The sequence below is a fragment of the Nicotiana sylvestris genome, chromosome 5, assembly GCF_000393655.2.
Source record: "Nicotiana sylvestris chromosome 5, ASM39365v2, whole genome shotgun sequence".
Taxonomy (NCBI): Eukaryota; Viridiplantae; Streptophyta; class Magnoliopsida; order Solanales; family Solanaceae; genus Nicotiana; species Nicotiana sylvestris.
Window position 1 is genome coordinate 127,100,701 of NC_091061.1, and position 18,904 is coordinate 127,119,604.

The 18,904-nt window shown below is 36.0% G+C and overlaps 2 protein-coding genes across 2 annotated transcripts; one reads left to right on the forward strand and one right to left on the reverse strand.

The window, feature by feature from the left end:
- Positions 1 to 1,303: 1,303 nt before the first annotated feature.
- On the forward strand, positions 1,304 to 9,462 carry LOC104238394 (annexin D2-like). The gene is made up of 5 exons (XM_009792734.2): positions 1,304 to 1,568; positions 2,554 to 2,699; positions 2,864 to 3,082; positions 3,613 to 3,825; positions 9,014 to 9,462. Exons 1-5 carry the CDS (start codon positions 1,493 to 1,495, stop codon positions 9,308 to 9,310), a joined length of 951 nt encoding a protein of 316 aa, XP_009791036.1. The 5' UTR covers positions 1,304 to 1,492; the 3' UTR covers positions 9,311 to 9,462.
- Positions 9,463 to 10,281: 819 nt separating this feature from the next.
- Positions 10,282 to 15,297, reverse strand: LOC104238393 (uncharacterized). Its single transcript, XM_009792732.2, has 5 exons — positions 15,034 to 15,297; positions 14,865 to 14,938; positions 11,700 to 11,835; positions 11,270 to 11,584; positions 10,282 to 10,731 (listed from the first exon to the last, which is right to left on the reverse strand). Exons 1-5 carry the CDS (start codon positions 15,166 to 15,168, stop codon positions 10,459 to 10,461), a joined length of 933 nt encoding a protein of 310 aa, XP_009791034.1. The 5' UTR covers positions 15,169 to 15,297; the 3' UTR covers positions 10,282 to 10,458.
- Between the last annotated feature and the right edge of the window lie 3,607 nt (positions 15,298 to 18,904).

Below are 18,904 nucleotides of genomic sequence, written 5' to 3' on the forward strand. Positions count from 1 at the left end.
TCACTGCACAATCAACAAAATAATAAGCTACTGAAATTAATAAATACTTTCCATATAGCTGTATCACTTCACTTACAAGTCGTAATGTGATAAAATTCTATAATGGACATTTTCATTTAGGTGATGACTACCGGATGGACCACCATGATCCAACACACCAAAACTATGCTTGGGTTCATAATTTGTAAAATTCATATCCGGTCGGTATCCCCTGTTAAATATATGAGTGTTAATACAAATTCAATACAACAAAAATGTAGAATCGTAACACAAAGAAAAATTAAAGTTTACCACTCGTCTTGTGAATTAGGAAAAGCAGGGGGTGATAAGTTTAAATCAAGAAAAACTCTTTCATCTGGAACCTGTCCGGCAAAAACTGCTCCAGAATAACCACCCGATGACTAGGGGTTATCCGAAACCTGTCCGGCAACCTCATTGTTGGGAACATCTTCGACCTTGACGTACATATCCAACATTTTGATTACAAAAAATTCCTGGTATTCATCCGGAGTCCTTAGAAAATCCCTCAAAGTTTCATCATCATAGATGTTTAACTCCGAGTAAAAAGCATGCCCTTGCGGAGTGACGGAATACGGATATCTTCCGGTTACTTTAAGTATCACTCGGTGTTTCCTCACACTCATTTTTTTGCATAACAACGATATCAATTTATCGTACTCCATTGTAAGTGGTAATTTAACATGATCCCGTGAAGATAAACTATACCTTACTGAGTTATTCTCCATCACAACCTCACCCCCCCTCCAATATAATGAAACTCTTATTTTACGCTCTTCAGACATTACGAAAAAATGCTTGAGAATTTAACAACAAGAAAAGATTGAATGGGATGAATCTTTTGTGAATAGATTTTCCTAAAATCTTAACGCCCTTTATATAGGAAATGTGCGAGCCCGGGGTTGAAATTTTTGATGTATAGCGCTCTTTGAATATACGTTATACATATTTTAATTATTGGTGGATCCATAATTAGGGGTATAACGTGCTGTATTTGTACGCTATATATAGCGTAAAAATATAACACACTATAACTGTGTCAGTATATATAACGTCAAATTACATTACGCTATACCTTAACGGCAAAAATTATCGTTAAGGTATAGCGTGGTATAATTTAGCGTTATATATATAAATGTAACTTCTTCCTTTTTTATACCTATTTGTGTATCTCTTGTCCAAAAAGACAACAACAAGGTTCCTTACTCAGTGTTATGGTAGTGTCTAGTCATAAAAGTCACGTTCCGACAAAACCGGATGTAAAATAATCAAACACGATCATGGCGTGGATCTCAATGACTTTTGCAATTCCAAAAATTGTCCGAAACCGCTTTAATTTCCTACCAATTTCGAGTTTTCACCTACCAAAAACACAGTTCTACTATTCTTTGCCTCTGTACATATACAGGGACTGAGTCATAGATCATCAACTCAACCACACATCCACAATTCTCTACAGTACAAGACAACGAAAATGGCGAGTCTTAAAGTTCCAACTTCAGTTCCAGAACCTTATGAAGATGCTGAGCAACTCAAAAAAGCTTTTGCTGGTTTGTTTTTTTTCTTTCTTTCTGTTAATTGTTTTGTATCAGCTTCAATATATTCAGATCCCTATTGTTGTATGTGTCATTGGAATTTTAATCTTAGAACATGATCGTGGAAATTTTACTCATTTGCATTTGCCCTTTTTTTGATTGATCACTGAAAATCAGTTCTGACTTTAAGGTTGACATTACTTTTTTGATAACCATGAAGTTGACTTTTACTTTTCCTTACCTGTTATTCCTAGTTGAAGAAGATTAATTCTTGGATTTTCATAATTGATTGTTATATATATATATATATATTCCCATTTTTTTTGGTTAAAAACGTATATAGATAATCTGCACGGTATGAAGGTGGGCATAGGCAAAAAGGCGGTGAGATTTTTTTAAAATCTGTTCAGTAATTGGAGGATAAGGTGGAAAATTGATTATCTTCGCCTGTAGCCATTTTGTATAAGACATTTCTCTATGATTCTCTTTTAACATTCCTCAACATATGGACTTTGGTTGGTCTAGCTGTCTTGTTGTCTAGTTGCATCTACCTTCGACAGTGCTTATTAATTTGTTGATAAAAGGATCTTGCATAATTTATTTGGCTGTTTAAAAGAGGTGATTTCCATCTTGTGGTTATGATTAAATGTCATAGTAATTTTGGAAAAGCTAATTAGACCATCAAGGGGGCTGGTGGAATGGTAAAGGTTACTTTATCCTTAACCGGGTCTCAAGTTCGAGTTTTGGGAATAGTCCTCTTTGGTAGAGAGCGCCAAAACCTCCTATAGTGGGCTTTCTATGGAGCGAACACGGATTAGTCAGGCCAATAAGTTCAGGACCACCAGATGGTTAAAAAAAAAAATACACACCAACAAGAAAAGGAAAAGCTCATGAGTCAATGCTTGTTTTGATTTAGTGGGCTTGCAGGGAAGGAGACAAATTTTGTCTTCCATAGTAGATGAGAACTGATTATGTCTGATCATTGTTAAATGTTATGCAGGATGGGGTACAAATGAGGCACTTATTATTCAGATTTTGGCACATAGGAATGCAGCACAGCGCAAGTTAATCCGGGAAACTTATGCTGCAGCTTATGGAGAGGATCTTCTCAAGGACTTGGATGCCGAACTGTCAAGTAATTTCCAGGTTGGGCTCAATTTTCCCTTTCTTGTGCAAAATTGTATTGAAATATCCCATCTATGAATCATTGAAGCGTGTTGAATTTTTAAAGATGTGCTTTGGCTTTCATTACTAACCTATGGCAAAGATTGCTTTGACTAAAATATAATTTGATTCACATGTCATTGCAGCGTGCAGTGCTTCTGTGGACTTTGAGTCCTGCTGAGCGCGATGCATACTTGCTTAATGAAGCTACTAAACGTCTGACTTCTAGCAATTGGGTTATCTTGGAAATTGCTTGTACAAGGTCTTCTGATGATCTCTTTAAGGCGAGGCAGGCCTACCATGCTCGATACAAGAAATCACTTGAAGAAGATGTTGCTTATCACACAACTGGGGATTTCCGTAAGGTACTTCATAAGATCTGGGGTGCCGGAATTAATTCATTGCTATTCTACTGCTAGTCAACTTAGTTTGACTATTTATTCATTTTAGGACCAGTATATCCTTTGCCAAATCAAGCTCATTATCTCTTTTCTTTGCTTACTGTGTTTTATGAGGGATGATTCTTTCTACCATATATGCTGTTACACCTATTGGTTACATTTGTGATGTTAAGATGAATGATAAATGGTGACAACGGATGGATAGCCCCCCGCCTAAATGTTGGCAATTCAGATCACCAACGGAACAAAAGTGGAAATGATTACCGTTGGGCTTCTGAGCAGGGGAAATTGGGGATAGAGGTTACTGTGTCCAGAAAAAAGAAAAGGCTGAATGATACAGTCTCTGAGATAACATTGTCGAAAGTTAAATAAACACCTTAACCTTCGCGTTGTTTGTCTTTGTTCCAGTGAATAATTAGAATACATGCAACAAATAAATCTTACAATCACCGTCCTTGATCTGCTTATTTCGTTGTGAACTAATCCCAAAACAGCTTTTGGTTCCTCTTGTAACTGCATTCAGATACGAAGGAGAAGAGGTGAACATGACATTGGCAAGAAAGGAGGCAAATATACTACATGAGAAGATCTCTGACAAGGCTTACAATGATGAGGAGCTCATCCGAATTATCTCCACTAGGAGTAAAGCACAGCTGAATGCAACATTCAATCACTACCTTGACCAGCATGGCTGTGAAATCAACAAGGTAGAACTCAAACATTAGAAAGACTTGCAATTTGATTACTTACCATTGTTTACAAGGGATCTATTTGCTATTCCATCTTTGAAATTCTATTTGCTCACTTTGAATCATTGCTTCGATATCTTCATATTGATTCTTATTTGGCACCTGTTGCGGAAGCCAAATGTATATAGTATGAATAAGTCACAACTACTATACCAAAAAATATGACAGCCACCAAATAATAAATAAGACAATAAAGCAACAATAAAGGGAACACCAGAATTTACGAGGTTCGACTAATTTTGCCTACTCCTCGGACACAACCAATATTTTATTTCACTCCAAAAATACAAGTGAAATTATACTAAAGAGAGAAGATACAAATGCCTTAAACAGATGAGAAGGCAAATGAGAGGTGTATTTAAATCCTAAACATTAGGCCTTCTTTTATAGGGGGAAAATCCCCCCAAAATTCAAGAGCCCACCGATGTGGGACAAATTTGCCAAACTTCAACAAATCTCCACCTTGGCAAAATTCCACATCTTCAATTTTCTCTCAATAACAAATTTTGATTGTGTCTTCATCTTTAATCTTCAGTTTTCAACAATGTTGATCAAATCCAAACAATGTTGAAACTTGACCGCAGTCACCACCTTTGTCAGCATATCAGCAGGATTCTCTGTAGTATGAATTTTCTTCACCGTGACTCCACCTTCTTCTATGATTTCTCGTACGAAATGATACCGAACATCAATGTGCTTCGTCCTTGCATGATACACTTGGTTCTTCGCTAATTGAATAGCACTTTGACTATCACAAAAAATTGTGATACCTTTTTGTTCAACACCAAGCTCCTTTAGCAATCCTTGAAGCCAAATTGCCTCTTTCACAGCCTCTGTAATAGCCATGTACTCTGCCTCTGTTGTAGACAAAGCAACTGTTGACTGCAAAGTAGACTTCCAACTAACTGGTGCCTTTGCAAAAGTAAACACATAACCAGTAGTTGATCTTCGTTTGTCCAGATCACCCGCAAAATCTGAGTCACAATATCCAACTACAGACTGATTGTCTTCCTGCTCAAAAACTAACCCGACATCTACAGTATTATGAATATACCGTAGAATCCACTTCACAGCTTGCCAATGCTCCTTCCCTGGATTGTGCATATATCTGCTAATAACTCCAACAGCTTGTGAAATGTCAGGCCTTGTGCAAACCATTGCATACATCAAGCTACCAACAACATTTGCGTATGGTACCTTTGACATATACTTTCGTTCAGCTTCATCCATTGGCGACATAGTAGTACTTAGCTTAAAATGGGAAGCAAGTGGAGTACTAACTGGCTTAGTCTTGTCATCTATGCCAAAACGTTGAAGTACTCTCTTCAAATATTCCTTTTGAGATAAACAGAGTTTCTTTGAACGTCTATCTCTAATTATCTCCATGCCAAGAATTTTCTTTGCCTCACCCAAATCCTTCATCTCGAACTCCTTCTTCAGTTGAATCTTCAACTTATCAATTTCTTCCAAATTCTTGGAAGCTATCAACATATCATCAACATATAGGAGAAGATATACAAAGGAACCATCTTTAAGCTTGTGCAAATACACACAATGATCGTATTTGCTTCTCTTGTACCCTTGCCGCAACATAAACTCGTCAAATCGCTTGTACCATTGTCTAGAAGATTGTTTCAATCCGTACAATGATTTTTCAAGTTTGCACACCATATTTTCTTTTCCAGCAACTTTGAATCCTTCTGGCTGAGTCATGTAGATTTCCTCCTCCAAGTTTCCATGTAAAAACGCAGTTTTTACATCCATCTGAACTAGTTCCAAATCCAATTGTGCTACCAAAGCCAACATAATTCTAATGGAGGAATGTTTTACAACTGGAGAAAACACTTCATTGTAATCAATTCCCTCCTTTTGAGCATATCCTTTGGCCACCAATCTTGCTTTGTAGCGAACATCTACTTGGTTAGGAAATCCTTCCTTCTTTGCAAATACCCATTTGCACCCAATTGCTTTCTTTCCCTTCGGGAGATTGGCCAATCTCCATGTATGATTCTGATGAAGGGACTGTATTTCATCATTCATGGCAATCCTCCACTTATCTTCTTCTGAACTTTGGACAGCGTCTTTATAAGTAGTAGGAACATCATCAACTACAATTGAGGTTGCACAAGCAACCGTCTCTATGAGACGAACAGGTTTCGTTATTGTTCTTTTTGGCCTGCTGGTTGCTATTGATTCAAGTTGTTGTTGAGGTTCCTGAGTTGGAATCTCCTCTACTGGCTCTCCTTCCAGAGGGTAATCTTCATTTGTTTCCTCCTCTGCTTCTTGTGTAGGAAAAATAAATTTTCCCTCAAACTCCACCTGCTTAGAAGCACCTTTATTTTGTTTGGTATCTTCTGTTACCTTATTTACCATAGCAGATTCATCAAAGGTAACATCTCTGCTGAATATTACTTTCTTTGTCATAGGACACCATAAGCGATATCCTTTGACTCCAGAAGTAATTCCCATAAAAATAGCCTTCTTTGCCCTTGGATCCAATTTTGACTCCGTCACATGATAATATGCAGTTGAGCCAAACACGTGCAAAGAGTTATAATCTACAGCAGGTTTTCCGTACCATTTTTCAAATGGTGTCTTGCCATCAATAGCAGCAGATGGTAGACGATTAATGAGGTGACATGCATATGTAATTGCCTCAGCCCAAAATTCTTTGCCCAAGCCAGCATTGGACAACATACACCGTACCTTCTCCAGCAAGGTCCGGTTCATACGTTCTGCCACTCCATTCTGTTGTGGTGTATGTCTAACAGTGAAGTGTCGGACGATGCCATCATTTTCACAGACCTTATTGAAATGATCATTTTTGTATTCACCTCCATTGTCTGTGCGAATACACTTGATCCTCCTGCCTGTCTGATTCTCCACCATCGTCTTCCATTTGAGAAAAATTCCCAACACTTCATCTTTGCTCTTCATTGTATACACCCATACTCTTCGGGAAAAATCATCAACAAAGGTTACAAAATAGTGCTTCCCACCCAATGAAGGTGTTTTGGAAGGACCCCAAACATCAGAGTGTACATAATCCAAAATGCCTTTAGTATTATGGATCGTTGTACCAAATTTAACCCTTGTCTGTTTCCCTTTAACACAATGCTCACAAAACTCCAAGTTGCAAGCCTTTACTCCTTTTAACAATCCTTGATCTGATAGAGTTTTCAAGGATTTTCCTCCAGCATGTCCCAAGCGCATGTGCCATAGCTTGGTTGCTTCTGCCTCTTTGTCGTCACTGGATGTCACTGTCGCTGTCCCAATAACTGTACTGCCACGATAGCGGTACATATTATTATTCTTCCGATTAGCCTTCATTACCACTAGTGCACCGGAGCATACTCTCATCACTCCATTTTCTGCAATGATTTTGAACCCTTTTGATTCTAGGGCTCCCACAGAGATGAGATTCTTCTTCAAATCCGGTACATATCGAACATCTGTTAATGTTCTGATCATTCCATCATGGTTCCTTAATCGTATTGAACCAATGCCATATGAGGTAAGAGGGCTGTTATCCGCTGTGTGGACGACTCCATATTCTCCTTCTTGAAATTCCACGAACCAGTCCCTGTTGGGACACATATGATAGCTACAAGCCGAGTCCATCAACCATATGTCTGATGATGTTGATGACTCTGTTGTAACTAATGAGAAGTCTGAATCATCACAATCAGCTACATTTGAATCCATAATGGCCTTTCCATTGTTATGTTTGGCCTTATTCTTCAACTTCGGACAGTCTTTCTTCCAGTGCCCTTTTTCTCGACAAAAGGCACATTCATCTTTGCTGGGTCTGGATCTTGACTTGGATCTTCCCTTCTTTGTCCTCGTTTGACTTTGAGGACGACCCCTCACAAATAGTGCTTCTCCTTCTCCGCCCTTCTGTTTTTCTCGCTTTCTTTGTTCATAGCTGTACAAAGCCGAACAAACTTCTCTGAGAGAAACTTCGTCATTTCCATGGAGTAGAGTAGTTTCAAGGTGCTCGTACTCATCAGGAAGTGACGCCAACAACATCAAGGCCAAGTCACCATCATCATAAGTTGTATCCATATTTTGCAAATCTGTGACCAACTTATTGAAACTGGTGATATGTTCATTCATCGTGGTACCAGGAACATAGGTGAAGTGAAACAGTCTCTTCTTCATGTACAATTTATTTTGACTGTTTTTCTTCAAAAATTTATCCTCCAGTGCTTTCCATAATCTACTTGCAGAAGTTTCCTTTGTGTATGGATATTTCTGCTCTCTAGCAAGGTAGGATCGAATGGTACCGCAAGCAACACGATTGATAATTCTCCAATCTTCTTCTCCAATAGCATCTGGTCTCTTTTCTTCAATAGCAAGATCTAGCCCTTGTTGAAAAAGGACATCTAGAACCTCGCCTTGCCACATCCCAAAATGTCCGGACCCGTCAAATATTTCTACCGCAAATTTCGCATTTGACACAATTCTTGTCATAAGCGAAGATGTCAATGATGACGTATTGGTGACACTTGATGTAGATTCTTCTTGTTTATTGTCTCCCATCTTTGACACAAATATTATTTAATAGCTGACGACACAAATCAAGATTATTTTCTTTCTGGTGTGGAAGATCAGACTAAGCTGCAACCACAGAGCATACTAAGACAGAATCTTGACACAGTTACCAAGATAAATCTTTTCTGATGTGGAAGATCAGACTATGCTGCAATAACAGAGCATACTAAGACAGTACCTTGGCTCTGATACCAATTGTTGCGGAAGCCAAATGTATATAGTGTGAATAAGTCACAACTACTATACCAAAAAATATGATAGCCACCAAATAATAAATAAGACAATAAAGCAACAATAAAGGGAACACCAGAATTTACGAGGTTCGACTAATTTTGCCTACTCCTCGGACATAACCAATATTTTATCACTCCAAAAATACAAGTGAAATTATACTAAAGAGAGAAGATACAAATGCCTTAAACAGATGAGAAGGCAAATGAGAGGTGTATTTAAATCCTAAACATTAGGCTTTCTTTTATAGGGGAAAAATCCCCCCAAAATTCAAGAGCCCACCGATGTGGGACAAATTTGCCAAACTTCAACAGCACCTCATATCAAATATAACTATTTATTGTATTGGGCACGGATGCAGGATCTGGAAACTGATTCTGATGATGAGTACCTGAAATTACTCAGCGCAGCAATAGAATGCTTGAAAACCCCAGAGAAATACTTTGAGAAAGTTCTTCGGTTGGGTATCAAGGGTACAGGCACAGATGAATGGGACCTTACTAGAGTTGTTACTACTCGGGCTGAAGTTGACATGGAACGTATCAAAGAAGAGTACCAGAAGAGGAACAGTGTTCCGTTGGACCGTGCAATTGCTGGAGACACTTCAGGAGACTATGAAAGGATGCTTCTGGCTATGATTGGGCATGGAGATGCTTGAATGGAAAATGTTTTCTAAGATTGGATAAGAAACTATTTCCTAATGTCTGAAGTTTGAATTTGTTTGAATGATGTGTGGTATGTATGCCCAGAGTTTGGTTTGCATTATATGGACTTAAATAATCCAGGTGCTGTGTTTTGTTTTTTTCTTAACTTGTCATGCTTCTTTATATTTGGACTTCCGCAACCAGTGATGTTATTGTTCATCATCTAGGTCAGCATGCCAAACTACCAATTATTTTTTCCAATCAACTAACTGAGCTTCCCAAAAGTGGTTGGAATATTGCCCAAACAAATCTTGACTATCAACCTACCACAACTCCCTTCTTCATGTTAGGGTTTGTAGTAATTGTTGTGCATCATGAAACTCACTAAACAAACTTAATCACACTACTAGTTATGAGTGACTTCAAACCTCTTCTCAAGAAACCCAATGAGAACTGGATTTGTAGGTAGCCTTTTCATTTTGTAGTTAAGTGTTTTCCTTTTCAAGAGAATCAACTAATAATCTCAATAACAAGAACAAACCCAGTGTAATCTCACATAGTGGGATTTGGGGAGGATAGAATGTACGCAAACCTTATCCTTACCTTGTGGAGTAGAGATGTTTTCGAAAGACCCCCCTGGTTCAAATAACTAGTAACAACAGCAAGATAGGTGATATGGTGATAAAATAAACGAAGCAAATGAACCAACATATAGTAAAAGAAATCTGCAGATAAAAGATACAGACATACAAGAGTAATACTAATGCAATCAACTAATAATCTCATATATTCAATATATTTCCAAGGTGGTCACAAGAAGAATAACGTATGTTTGGAAAAGCAATGTGTGGCAGCCTCATAAGGATATGGAAAAGTAAACCTAACTGATCAAGCCCGTTAGGACCAAGTTTATGGGCTAGGTGCTTTCTGGATCACTAAAATCTACAACAAACACAACAGATTAATGCAAGCATAAAGAGCAAAATCTGTGAAAATACCCTGTTAAATCCTCCAAATTAATTTAAATTAGAGTTTGGAAGTTGTTCGTACAACATGGTTAACACATCAATGTGTACAACCCTCAGTCCTAATTCCACCAAACACTAAAAGCATCACTAGTCAGTAGCTGAAATGTTGCAGGAACACTACAAGTTAACATCATCTAAACTAGTGCAATGCTGCTCTCTCCACCTGGTGGTTTGCGCACGCCACCAAAGTAATCTCTGGATTCAACTTTGCCATCAGAAAAAATATCATTGCCATTCATTTCTCTCAGCTTTGCTCTGCTCAGTGGCTTTTCTGCAGATCCAGGAGGGACATCTCCCTTGAAAATGTCATTGCCAGTCAACTCCGCAAACTTCTGGTCATGTATTTTCTTTACTGTGTTGACAACAGGTTCATCACCAAACAAGATATTGCTTTGACCACCAGCAGGCTACAGAATAGCACAGCCACATGAGAGCCCATAACAGCTAATAAGCCAAAATAAGGAGTAAAACCAATTTTGGAAAAGAAAAAAAATATTCTCAAGAAAATACAGTTGTGTAGACATTGAGGAAGTACAAAAAAATTAGTTGTTAGATAGATTTCTTCCAGTTCCATGGTAAACTGAACAGCACCTTACTGGACTACTATTCTTTCGCCTTCAACTTTCAATCTGCCTGAGGCTTTAAATTTACATCCTTTTACATATTTTATGCCAGTTTCCAGTAAATTACCAAATATATACTTGATTGCAATCTTTTTTCAAGTTGAAATACAATTGAGTCACTTCATTGGGTTTCTCCTAACACCTACTCATATATCACCATATTGAATATCCTGGCTTCATTTGAGTAAACAGATAGTTCAAGGGACTGCATAAACACACTTCTTTTTGGTCTGGAGGGCGGAGGGGTCGAAGAGGTGTTAAGTGAAAAGTGAAGACTGTGGACAGAAATTGGAAAAGAAAACAAGTCTAATACACAACTCACATTAGAAACCTTGACAGACGTGCGTACAGCTCGTGGAGCAGGTTCACCCATGTCTTTGCTTTCTTTTGACTCCATGGATCGGGCAGCAGCCAAAGATCTCAGAGGAATTTCCGCAGGAGGGCCGAAGATGTCATTGCCACTGAGTTCCTTGCTCTTTGCATTTGACAGCTGCTTCTTCACTTTGCTATCTGACTCACTTTCTAGTGTTCCACTCAACTCTCTCTGCTTTGCCACTTCTGTCAGAGTGCTAGGTTTCTTGGGAGAGATCCTTTCTTCAGTACTGAATGAAATCTGGCTTATCCCGTTTGCAGCTTGCTACAATGAAATACAAAACCTTAGACGAAGTTGCCATATACCAGATTATTTTGTAGCATGCTCAAATTGTTAGCAACGTAAGAACACAATTTAATCCCAAAGAAGAAAATAGTACCTGCACAATGCGGACAGATGTACGGTTGTTAAAGTTACCATTAACAGCTCCCGATTCTGAGGCATCATCTTCACCATCAGCATAAAAAATATTGCTACCACTCATCTCCTTTAGTTTATACCCTGAACAAGGTTTCCTGAAGCCAGCATGTTTCAAGCAGGGTTAGGACCAGAGTACTTTTACTTAGAGGCAATTAAGGTCACTGGACTCTTCATTTCTTGTCCAAACGTTGGAACCTCTTGATTCAATGAAACTATTAGTTATAACCCAAAAATATATACCAGATCCCCATGTAGGATTTTGATTCCACTAGTTGCAAATGGTGGAGAGAGAAAAAACTCTCAACTTTATGTGTATTTTGACAGAGAAGCTTCACTGAACTTGGACGCTTTTCATTTTTACATCAACTAAATTAGGTTCCCAGCCTAAAAGCAAGCATGTATTGCATAGAGCCGATCTCATACGGTTCTTATGGCTGCAAATTTCAATGTGACCAAACAAGAAAATAGTCATCACTTTAAGAAGTTAATGGGATGACTTCCATTGACCCAAACTCAAGAAGGACTTAAGTGACCAAAGAAAAGAAGGCATGAAGAAAAGCCTTCGATTCCACAGCTAAGGCATCCACCCAATACAGAGAGAACATCATGTAGAATTGTAAAACACTTATTTCTCTCATCGACTACCTTCATGACAATGCCCCCTCTACCATTGATCTCTGGTGCTAAATCATGGTCAGTAAGAAACCAAAGGAAGGACATGAGATCAGGATACCATCCTACTAATAATATTAGTAGTGGCCATGAAACTCTTAGATATCACAAATTCCAAGGATTGTTGAGTCTCCCTAAGGAATGTTTATCCAAAACTAGCGAAGAATATTATTTGGAATTGGTGTGTGGAAGAGAATGAAAATGAGCATGACCGGCTTCAAGCAGCTTAGAAAAAGAGTCAATCAGATTTGAAATAAAAAATTTAAGATGCACTTATCATCAAGAAATATTTTCATTTTATCTGTAATGATATCAAGGACAATTTGCTCTGGTTGTCAATCATAGGTTCTGATTATCCTTAAATAGAAGTATAGAACCAAGAACTGTTGAGTTTTTAAAGCTTATTTTAGCTTAAAAGAGGGTGAATGGGAAATGGAGGGAAAATGAAATATTGAGTTTCCCTCCATTGTCCCATAGTGGAGGAGGAAAAGACTTTTGATGGGTATATATACAATTGCTCTTCTTTTAGCATTTAAAGAGTTAAGAAGAAGGCAAGCCTTGTGCCCCCGTCGTCGTCGCTCGGCTTCGGCTTCTGGATTTGGTCAAATGATTGATTGATTAATTTTTTGGACCAAATTTATTTGTTAATAGTAAATATTAACGTAATATTAGTAAATATCCGTTTTTGTAACGAATTAATATTAAATCCAAATTATCCGTTTTTTGTAACGGAAAATAAAGTTTCCTCTGCCTGTTTTAATTTGCGTAAATGGCCATTTACGTTATGGCCGTTTTACGTGAACAGTCATAACTGACCGCTGAAGAGTTGCACCTCTTCATTTTGAACTCAACATGTTGGCTATAAATAGCTGTCCATTCTCTCAAATTTTCCATACGAAATTCTGAATTCTCCTCCTTTCTTCTGCATTGTTTTAACTACAAAGAAAGCAACAGTAAATGTGACTTGCTATCGATCATTGTGTTCGCGGAAACACTGGGGTTTGAAGTACAGCTACACCAGTGTGCAATTTGTTCTATTCTGGGAGGAAATAATCCACAACCTCGGATACTAGGAGGGGATTAAGTTCCTTAAGGAAACACTGTAAATTCAGTGAGTTCGAATTAAATTCTGTTTCTTTTACATTTCTGTTTATACGTTATTTTATCTTCTCCAAAATTATTTTACAAATACAGTTTACTAACAAGAACTTGGTTGAAAAGAATATTAATCTCAACACTAGTGAGCAAAATCATTTAAGTTGATGCAATCGTTAATAGACTATGGATATCCTATCGATTTAATGAACATCAATAGAGCAGTAGATTGAAATGTCGAGAGATGCTGATCCTCTCAGAAACAAGGAACAAAAAAAATCACGGGACCTGCTTTGTCAACAGAATTTTCATAATAGTAGTTATAATATCAAGCAAAGTTTTTGCCGAAGCGAAGTACTGAATAGGGGACTCTCTGAGCTTTCCCTAACTCCTGATATGTGAAAAACCAGAATTACAAAAAATTTGAGGGCAAATATTAAAACATCCGAAATTTAAAAAGAACCCTCATGCACCCACTTTTTTAGATTTTCAAATATTGATTCCCTTTCTTCTCTCCATCTTCTTCTTCTGTGTTTCAACTAACAAAAAAGTGTAAACTATTTTCTTACGTGTATGTGGCCCAATAAGATTAGGCCCATAATTAATATTTAATTAATGAGCAAATCTCATCCGTCGGACGTACCGGATTAAGTGAGAACCTCTATAAATTGGTCATCTCCCCACCCATTAGGGTTACCTTATTTTATTCTCTCTTCCATCTCTAAAGGCGGCGGTAACATAAAGTTAGGACAAGGGGCGAGAAATCAGTTTTGAATTAACGCTTCCGCTTCATGATGATGGCTCATGATTCAGGTATGTTTTTTATGACGATTACTTGTAAGATTATCATGTTCAAAATCCTGGTAGAATTATAGTTTATGCTTACAAAAAGCACCCAACAAACACTTGCTAGAACTAAAAACAAGAAGACACGTAACAAGCTCATTTGGCCACTTTATCACGCCAGTAAACCAGAACCCCGAGCAGCCCAACAAGGAAGGGCAACAGACTATAACAGGAATACTAAAAAGTGGAAAAGGCAAAAAAGAAAATGTATTACCAGATCTAAGAAATCATCGAAGCTTTGGAAAGAAAAGAGAAAATTCGGACATTTCAAGCAAAGATCTAAACTTTTTTAAATCGAAATCACAAGCATCACGAAAAAGCAGAAAAGCGAAAATTCGGACATTTCAAGTAAAGATCTAAACTTTTTGAAATCGAAATCACAAGCATCACGAAAAAGCACATAAGAAAACTCACTACATATATTTTTTTTAAACATAAAAATGCAAAAACAAAAATGACAATAAGAAAACACATTGAAATCACTTTATCCTCAGATGGCGTATATATTTACCGTTTGTTCAAGCTCTCAGCTTCCTCATCAGTGATTTGACCTCCAAACAGCGTCTTACTGATTCCGTCAGACGGCTAAAAAAACAAAAAGTAAGTAACAACAACAAACAAATCAATCACTAACGAATCATATGAGGAAATAACACAAATGTGAAATGACGATGTTCAACCTGATGAGAACGCGCGCCGGAGCGAGAGGCATTGCCGGAGGAGGCGGAGGAGTTGTTCGCTGGCGGAGCTTCCGACCAGGAGAGCAGATCGGCGGTATTGGTGTGGGGTTTCCGGACAGGTGTTGCTCTCTCCATTGTTTGAGTGTGTAAAGCTAAGCAGCTGAAAGAGCGTTGAGTGTTTTTGAAAATGCAAAGTCTTTGATTTATCCAATGAAGAAATTTGAATTTAAATTAATTTGAGGAAGTTTGCTAAGGTTACAGGTCAAGTGGATAGTTGGAAGCGTCACTGAGATTTGAATTTGCGGCATGTGGGACCCAAGTATGGCACGTGCATCGTAAAAGCTGCTGAATAACTTATTCCAATCAGTGAGACAGTGTGTAAGTAATATGCACCGGACCCAACTAATATGTTATTAGAGGTCATTTAATTTGGTAAATTAATCTTTATTCCTAGCATAAGATATTACTACTGCTTTAATTTGATTGAAGGATTAATGAAAAATTACTACATAACTATTACAACATTTAATTTGTTATATAAAATATTAAATTCCTCATACTTGATGCAGTGTTTGGTTTGCGGTATTGATAAAATGGACATAGTAAATTTAATTATTATATATTATCAATGTTGCATAACATTTCACACATTTTTATTCTTCTCCTAACAATTTAATTATTCATTATTATAATTTACTATATAAATAATCCCTATATTATGATTCTGTATAACTAATATATGAACCAAACGAATCTTAACTGTATGTCAAGCGACTTCTATGTAACTTTATTTATAGTCAATTATTATGTATTTTATTAATATTTAGTAGTTAATTATAATGAATTAATATAATTTACTTATGCAACAATTCAAATAATTTCTTTCGCAACCCATGTGATTCTAGGAGTTAACGTTAACATATCTAGAAAGTTTTTTGGTAACAGCTCTCACACCACATTATCACTTCAAATCGCAATAACTTGGTAACCACTAACAATTATTAATAATTAGATTAATTTATTTCTTTCACGATATTCAGACAAAGTTCATTGTTTATTTTAAATATACATATCCTTGTCAAGTTGTTGCGACCTTTAAAACGATAACATCTTTTAATTTGACTTTAGTTACTCAAGAAAGAAGAGTTACCTCAAAGGAATATCATTGAGAGTACGTAACATTATATATAAATGCATAACTTCTTCGAGGGCTGATTTTTTTAATGCATCAAACTTATAAAAATTCTTTTTGATAAAAAATAGTAGTGAGACTTGATCTTAAGACCTTTTTCTACTCTGCCATCATTTTAAAGTTATGATTATCTTATCTAAAAACTTAATCTTTTAAAAGATTATATTTTTATTTATTTAATTATATTTTTTTATAATTTGTAATCCATCTGAAAGATTAAAATTTAGTATCTTAACACGATAGGATTGGTTAAAATAAAAATTTGGGTTGGGATTTCTGTTGAGATCAAGAAAAAACGTGAAAATAGCACGGGCTAGTTAGTTTTCGGACTGATAATTAAAAAATAGCCGGCATTTGTAAAGTCATTCAAAAATAGCAACTATTTTGCCGCAACACGAAAAGTTCTAGCATAATATACTGGAGATTGGTGTACCTGTGTATGAACTTCCAGCATATTATGCTGGAACCCAACACACGGAAAGTTCCAGCATAATATACTGGAGAGTGGAGCAACAATGTATAAGCTTCCAGCATATTATGCTGGACCACTAGAAGTCCAGTATAATTATATTTGAACTCCAGTATAATATACTGGAAGTTCAGTATATTATATTGGAACTTCAGTATATTATACTGGAATATTTTTTGAATTTTGAACAGTGTTTTCGTTCAGATTTATCTTTACATGAAAAGTGGCTAAAATTCAATTACTTTTGATACTGTGGCTATTTTTCAATTACCACTTATAGATCTAGCTATTTTTAATTTCTCCCAAAAAAAAGGTCCCAAAATTGTAAGGCCAAATTTATTTCGAAAAGCAAATAGTGTTAAAAATATTAATATTAGTATACTACAATGGTTTCGTCTAATTTCATTTAAAAGAAGTAAGTTAGGAGCCAACTATATGTTTCAGCTTAATTAGTTATGCTGGAATTAGTTATCCTAGTTAGGTTATATTAATTCTTAGTTGTCAATTTTAATGTTTTATCCTGAAATAACTTATACTGGAATTACTATTCCACCATCTAGCAGATATAAGTTATCTCAGAATAAAAGTAAAATTAACAATCGCAGGATTAATACTACATACCAAACAGTCAATAAGAAATAACTTAAGAATGAGAGGTACTAAATTTTTATCTGAGGATTATTTTTGCTTATCCATCATATCGAACGCTCCCTTAGTCTTCCCTTATTAGCATATTATTATATTCATCAGGATCGAAATTTTTAGCCTTTAAGTATAAATGAAAAGAATTACGAAAGGATTCGTGGGAAATGCTCCTCAAGTTGAACAATATATATTCCAAGGGCGGCTCTGCGGTAAGACAAGTGAAGTTCTTGCCTAACGCCATCAAATCTTTAAGGTCCAAAAAATATAGAGCATTACTATATTATCATATAATATACTCTAATTTATATTTCTATAATTATTAATAAGATTTTAAATTTAGTAGGCGTAGGATTAAGTGAGTTAATAGAATAAATTTTTCTCTTACTAAATTAAATAACATATTTACCTTCTTATCAATTTTATTTTCTTCCTTTATGTATAGTCTTTTTTCATGTTTCTCACGATTTTACTTTCTAATTAACTCAAATTCTCTAAATTAACTATTCCTTGTTGTCATATTTGATTGATCCACATACCATAAAGCAAGCTCTTTTGTGTCTTATCTTTTTTAACTTAGAAATCCATGAGACAAATGTCGCAAAGTTCAAAACATAATGGATAATGGGCTCACCCCTTTATTATTTTCACTTAAGGGGAGAATTCAATACCATATGACGTGCGCCTAACCGATACATCACGAGTTGCGCTCTCACCGCTAGATCAAAGTCATGTAAGTTTTTTTGTGTCTTAATATTATATGAGTTTTATAAAAGAAGTTTCAAGGTCTTTTTAATATATTTTAATTTTAGATCATCGATTCTGTTGAGCCGCCCCTCATTGATAATCAACAATTATTTACAAACTACTGCTCCGCCATGAACGTACTGTTTAACCAACTTTATTCACATTGGTAGCTGAATGAAACACTTACTGCCTTTAATATTCTTGTCATTGTTGTCTTATCTTAATTGAGACTATATATTTGATTGAGAATGTCAGGGATGGACAAGTGGCTCTAGTAAGAGACTAGTAAAATCTTGATTTAGGTCCCCAAAATTTTTAATAATGAATTTTATAATTTTATTTCAAATTAGACAATATTAATGTTTGTAGAAAAAATAAAAAAGTACAAAAAATTTGTTAAAAAGAAAGAAAGTTGTCTACTCTTAATAGTAAAAATATTTTTAAAACTTTGAATTAAACTACTTAAATCTTCATATTAGTAAATACATCTTTTACAACAATATCAAAGGTAACATATTGCAAATACATCTCTAATGTCTCATTTATTTAAATTATTTTTTTCTAATATAAATAATAATATTACTATGTGAAGATAAAGACTTATGTCATTTAAGAATATATATATTATAAATAACAAGTATGAAAAATAAGGGCAAGACTAATTCTTTGCATATATGTGTATACGTACTAATAAAAAAGTATAAGATCTCATATTAAAATTTAGCTTTAGGTCACTAATTTTATGGAGCATCCCTTGATATATTCTTACGGTAAGTATGATTTATGGAGTTCTTATTCTTGTTTTCGTACGCCTTTTTTTT

What these genes read in the sequence shown, in the direction of transcription:
- LOC104238394 (XM_009792734.2), top strand. Translation starts at nt 1,493, where the DNA reads ATGGCGAGTCTTAAAGTTCCAACTTCAGTTCCAGAACCTTATGAAGAT. An exon ending in CAACTGGGGATTTCCGTAAG is followed by an intron (nt 3,083 to 3,612) that starts GTACTTCATAAG and finishes ATCCCAAAACAG; the next exon opens with CTTTTGGTTCCTCTTGTAAC. An exon ending in ATGGCTGTGAAATCAACAAG is followed by an intron (nt 3,826 to 9,013) that starts GTAGAACTCAAA and finishes GCACGGATGCAG; the next exon opens with GATCTGGAAACTGATTCTGA.
- LOC104238393 (XM_009792732.2), bottom strand. Translation starts at nt 15,168, where the DNA reads ATGGAGAGAGCAACACCTGTCCGGAAACCCCACACCAATACCGCCGAT. An exon ending in CCGGCGCGCGTTCTCATCAG is followed by an intron (nt 14,939 to 15,033) that starts GTTGAACATCGT and finishes TTGTTTTTTTAG; the next exon opens with CCGTCTGACGGAATCAGTAA. An exon ending in GCTGAGAGCTTGAACAAACG is followed by an intron (nt 11,836 to 14,864) that starts GTAAATATATAC and finishes TGCTGGCTTCAG; the next exon opens with GAAACCTTGTTCAGGGTATA.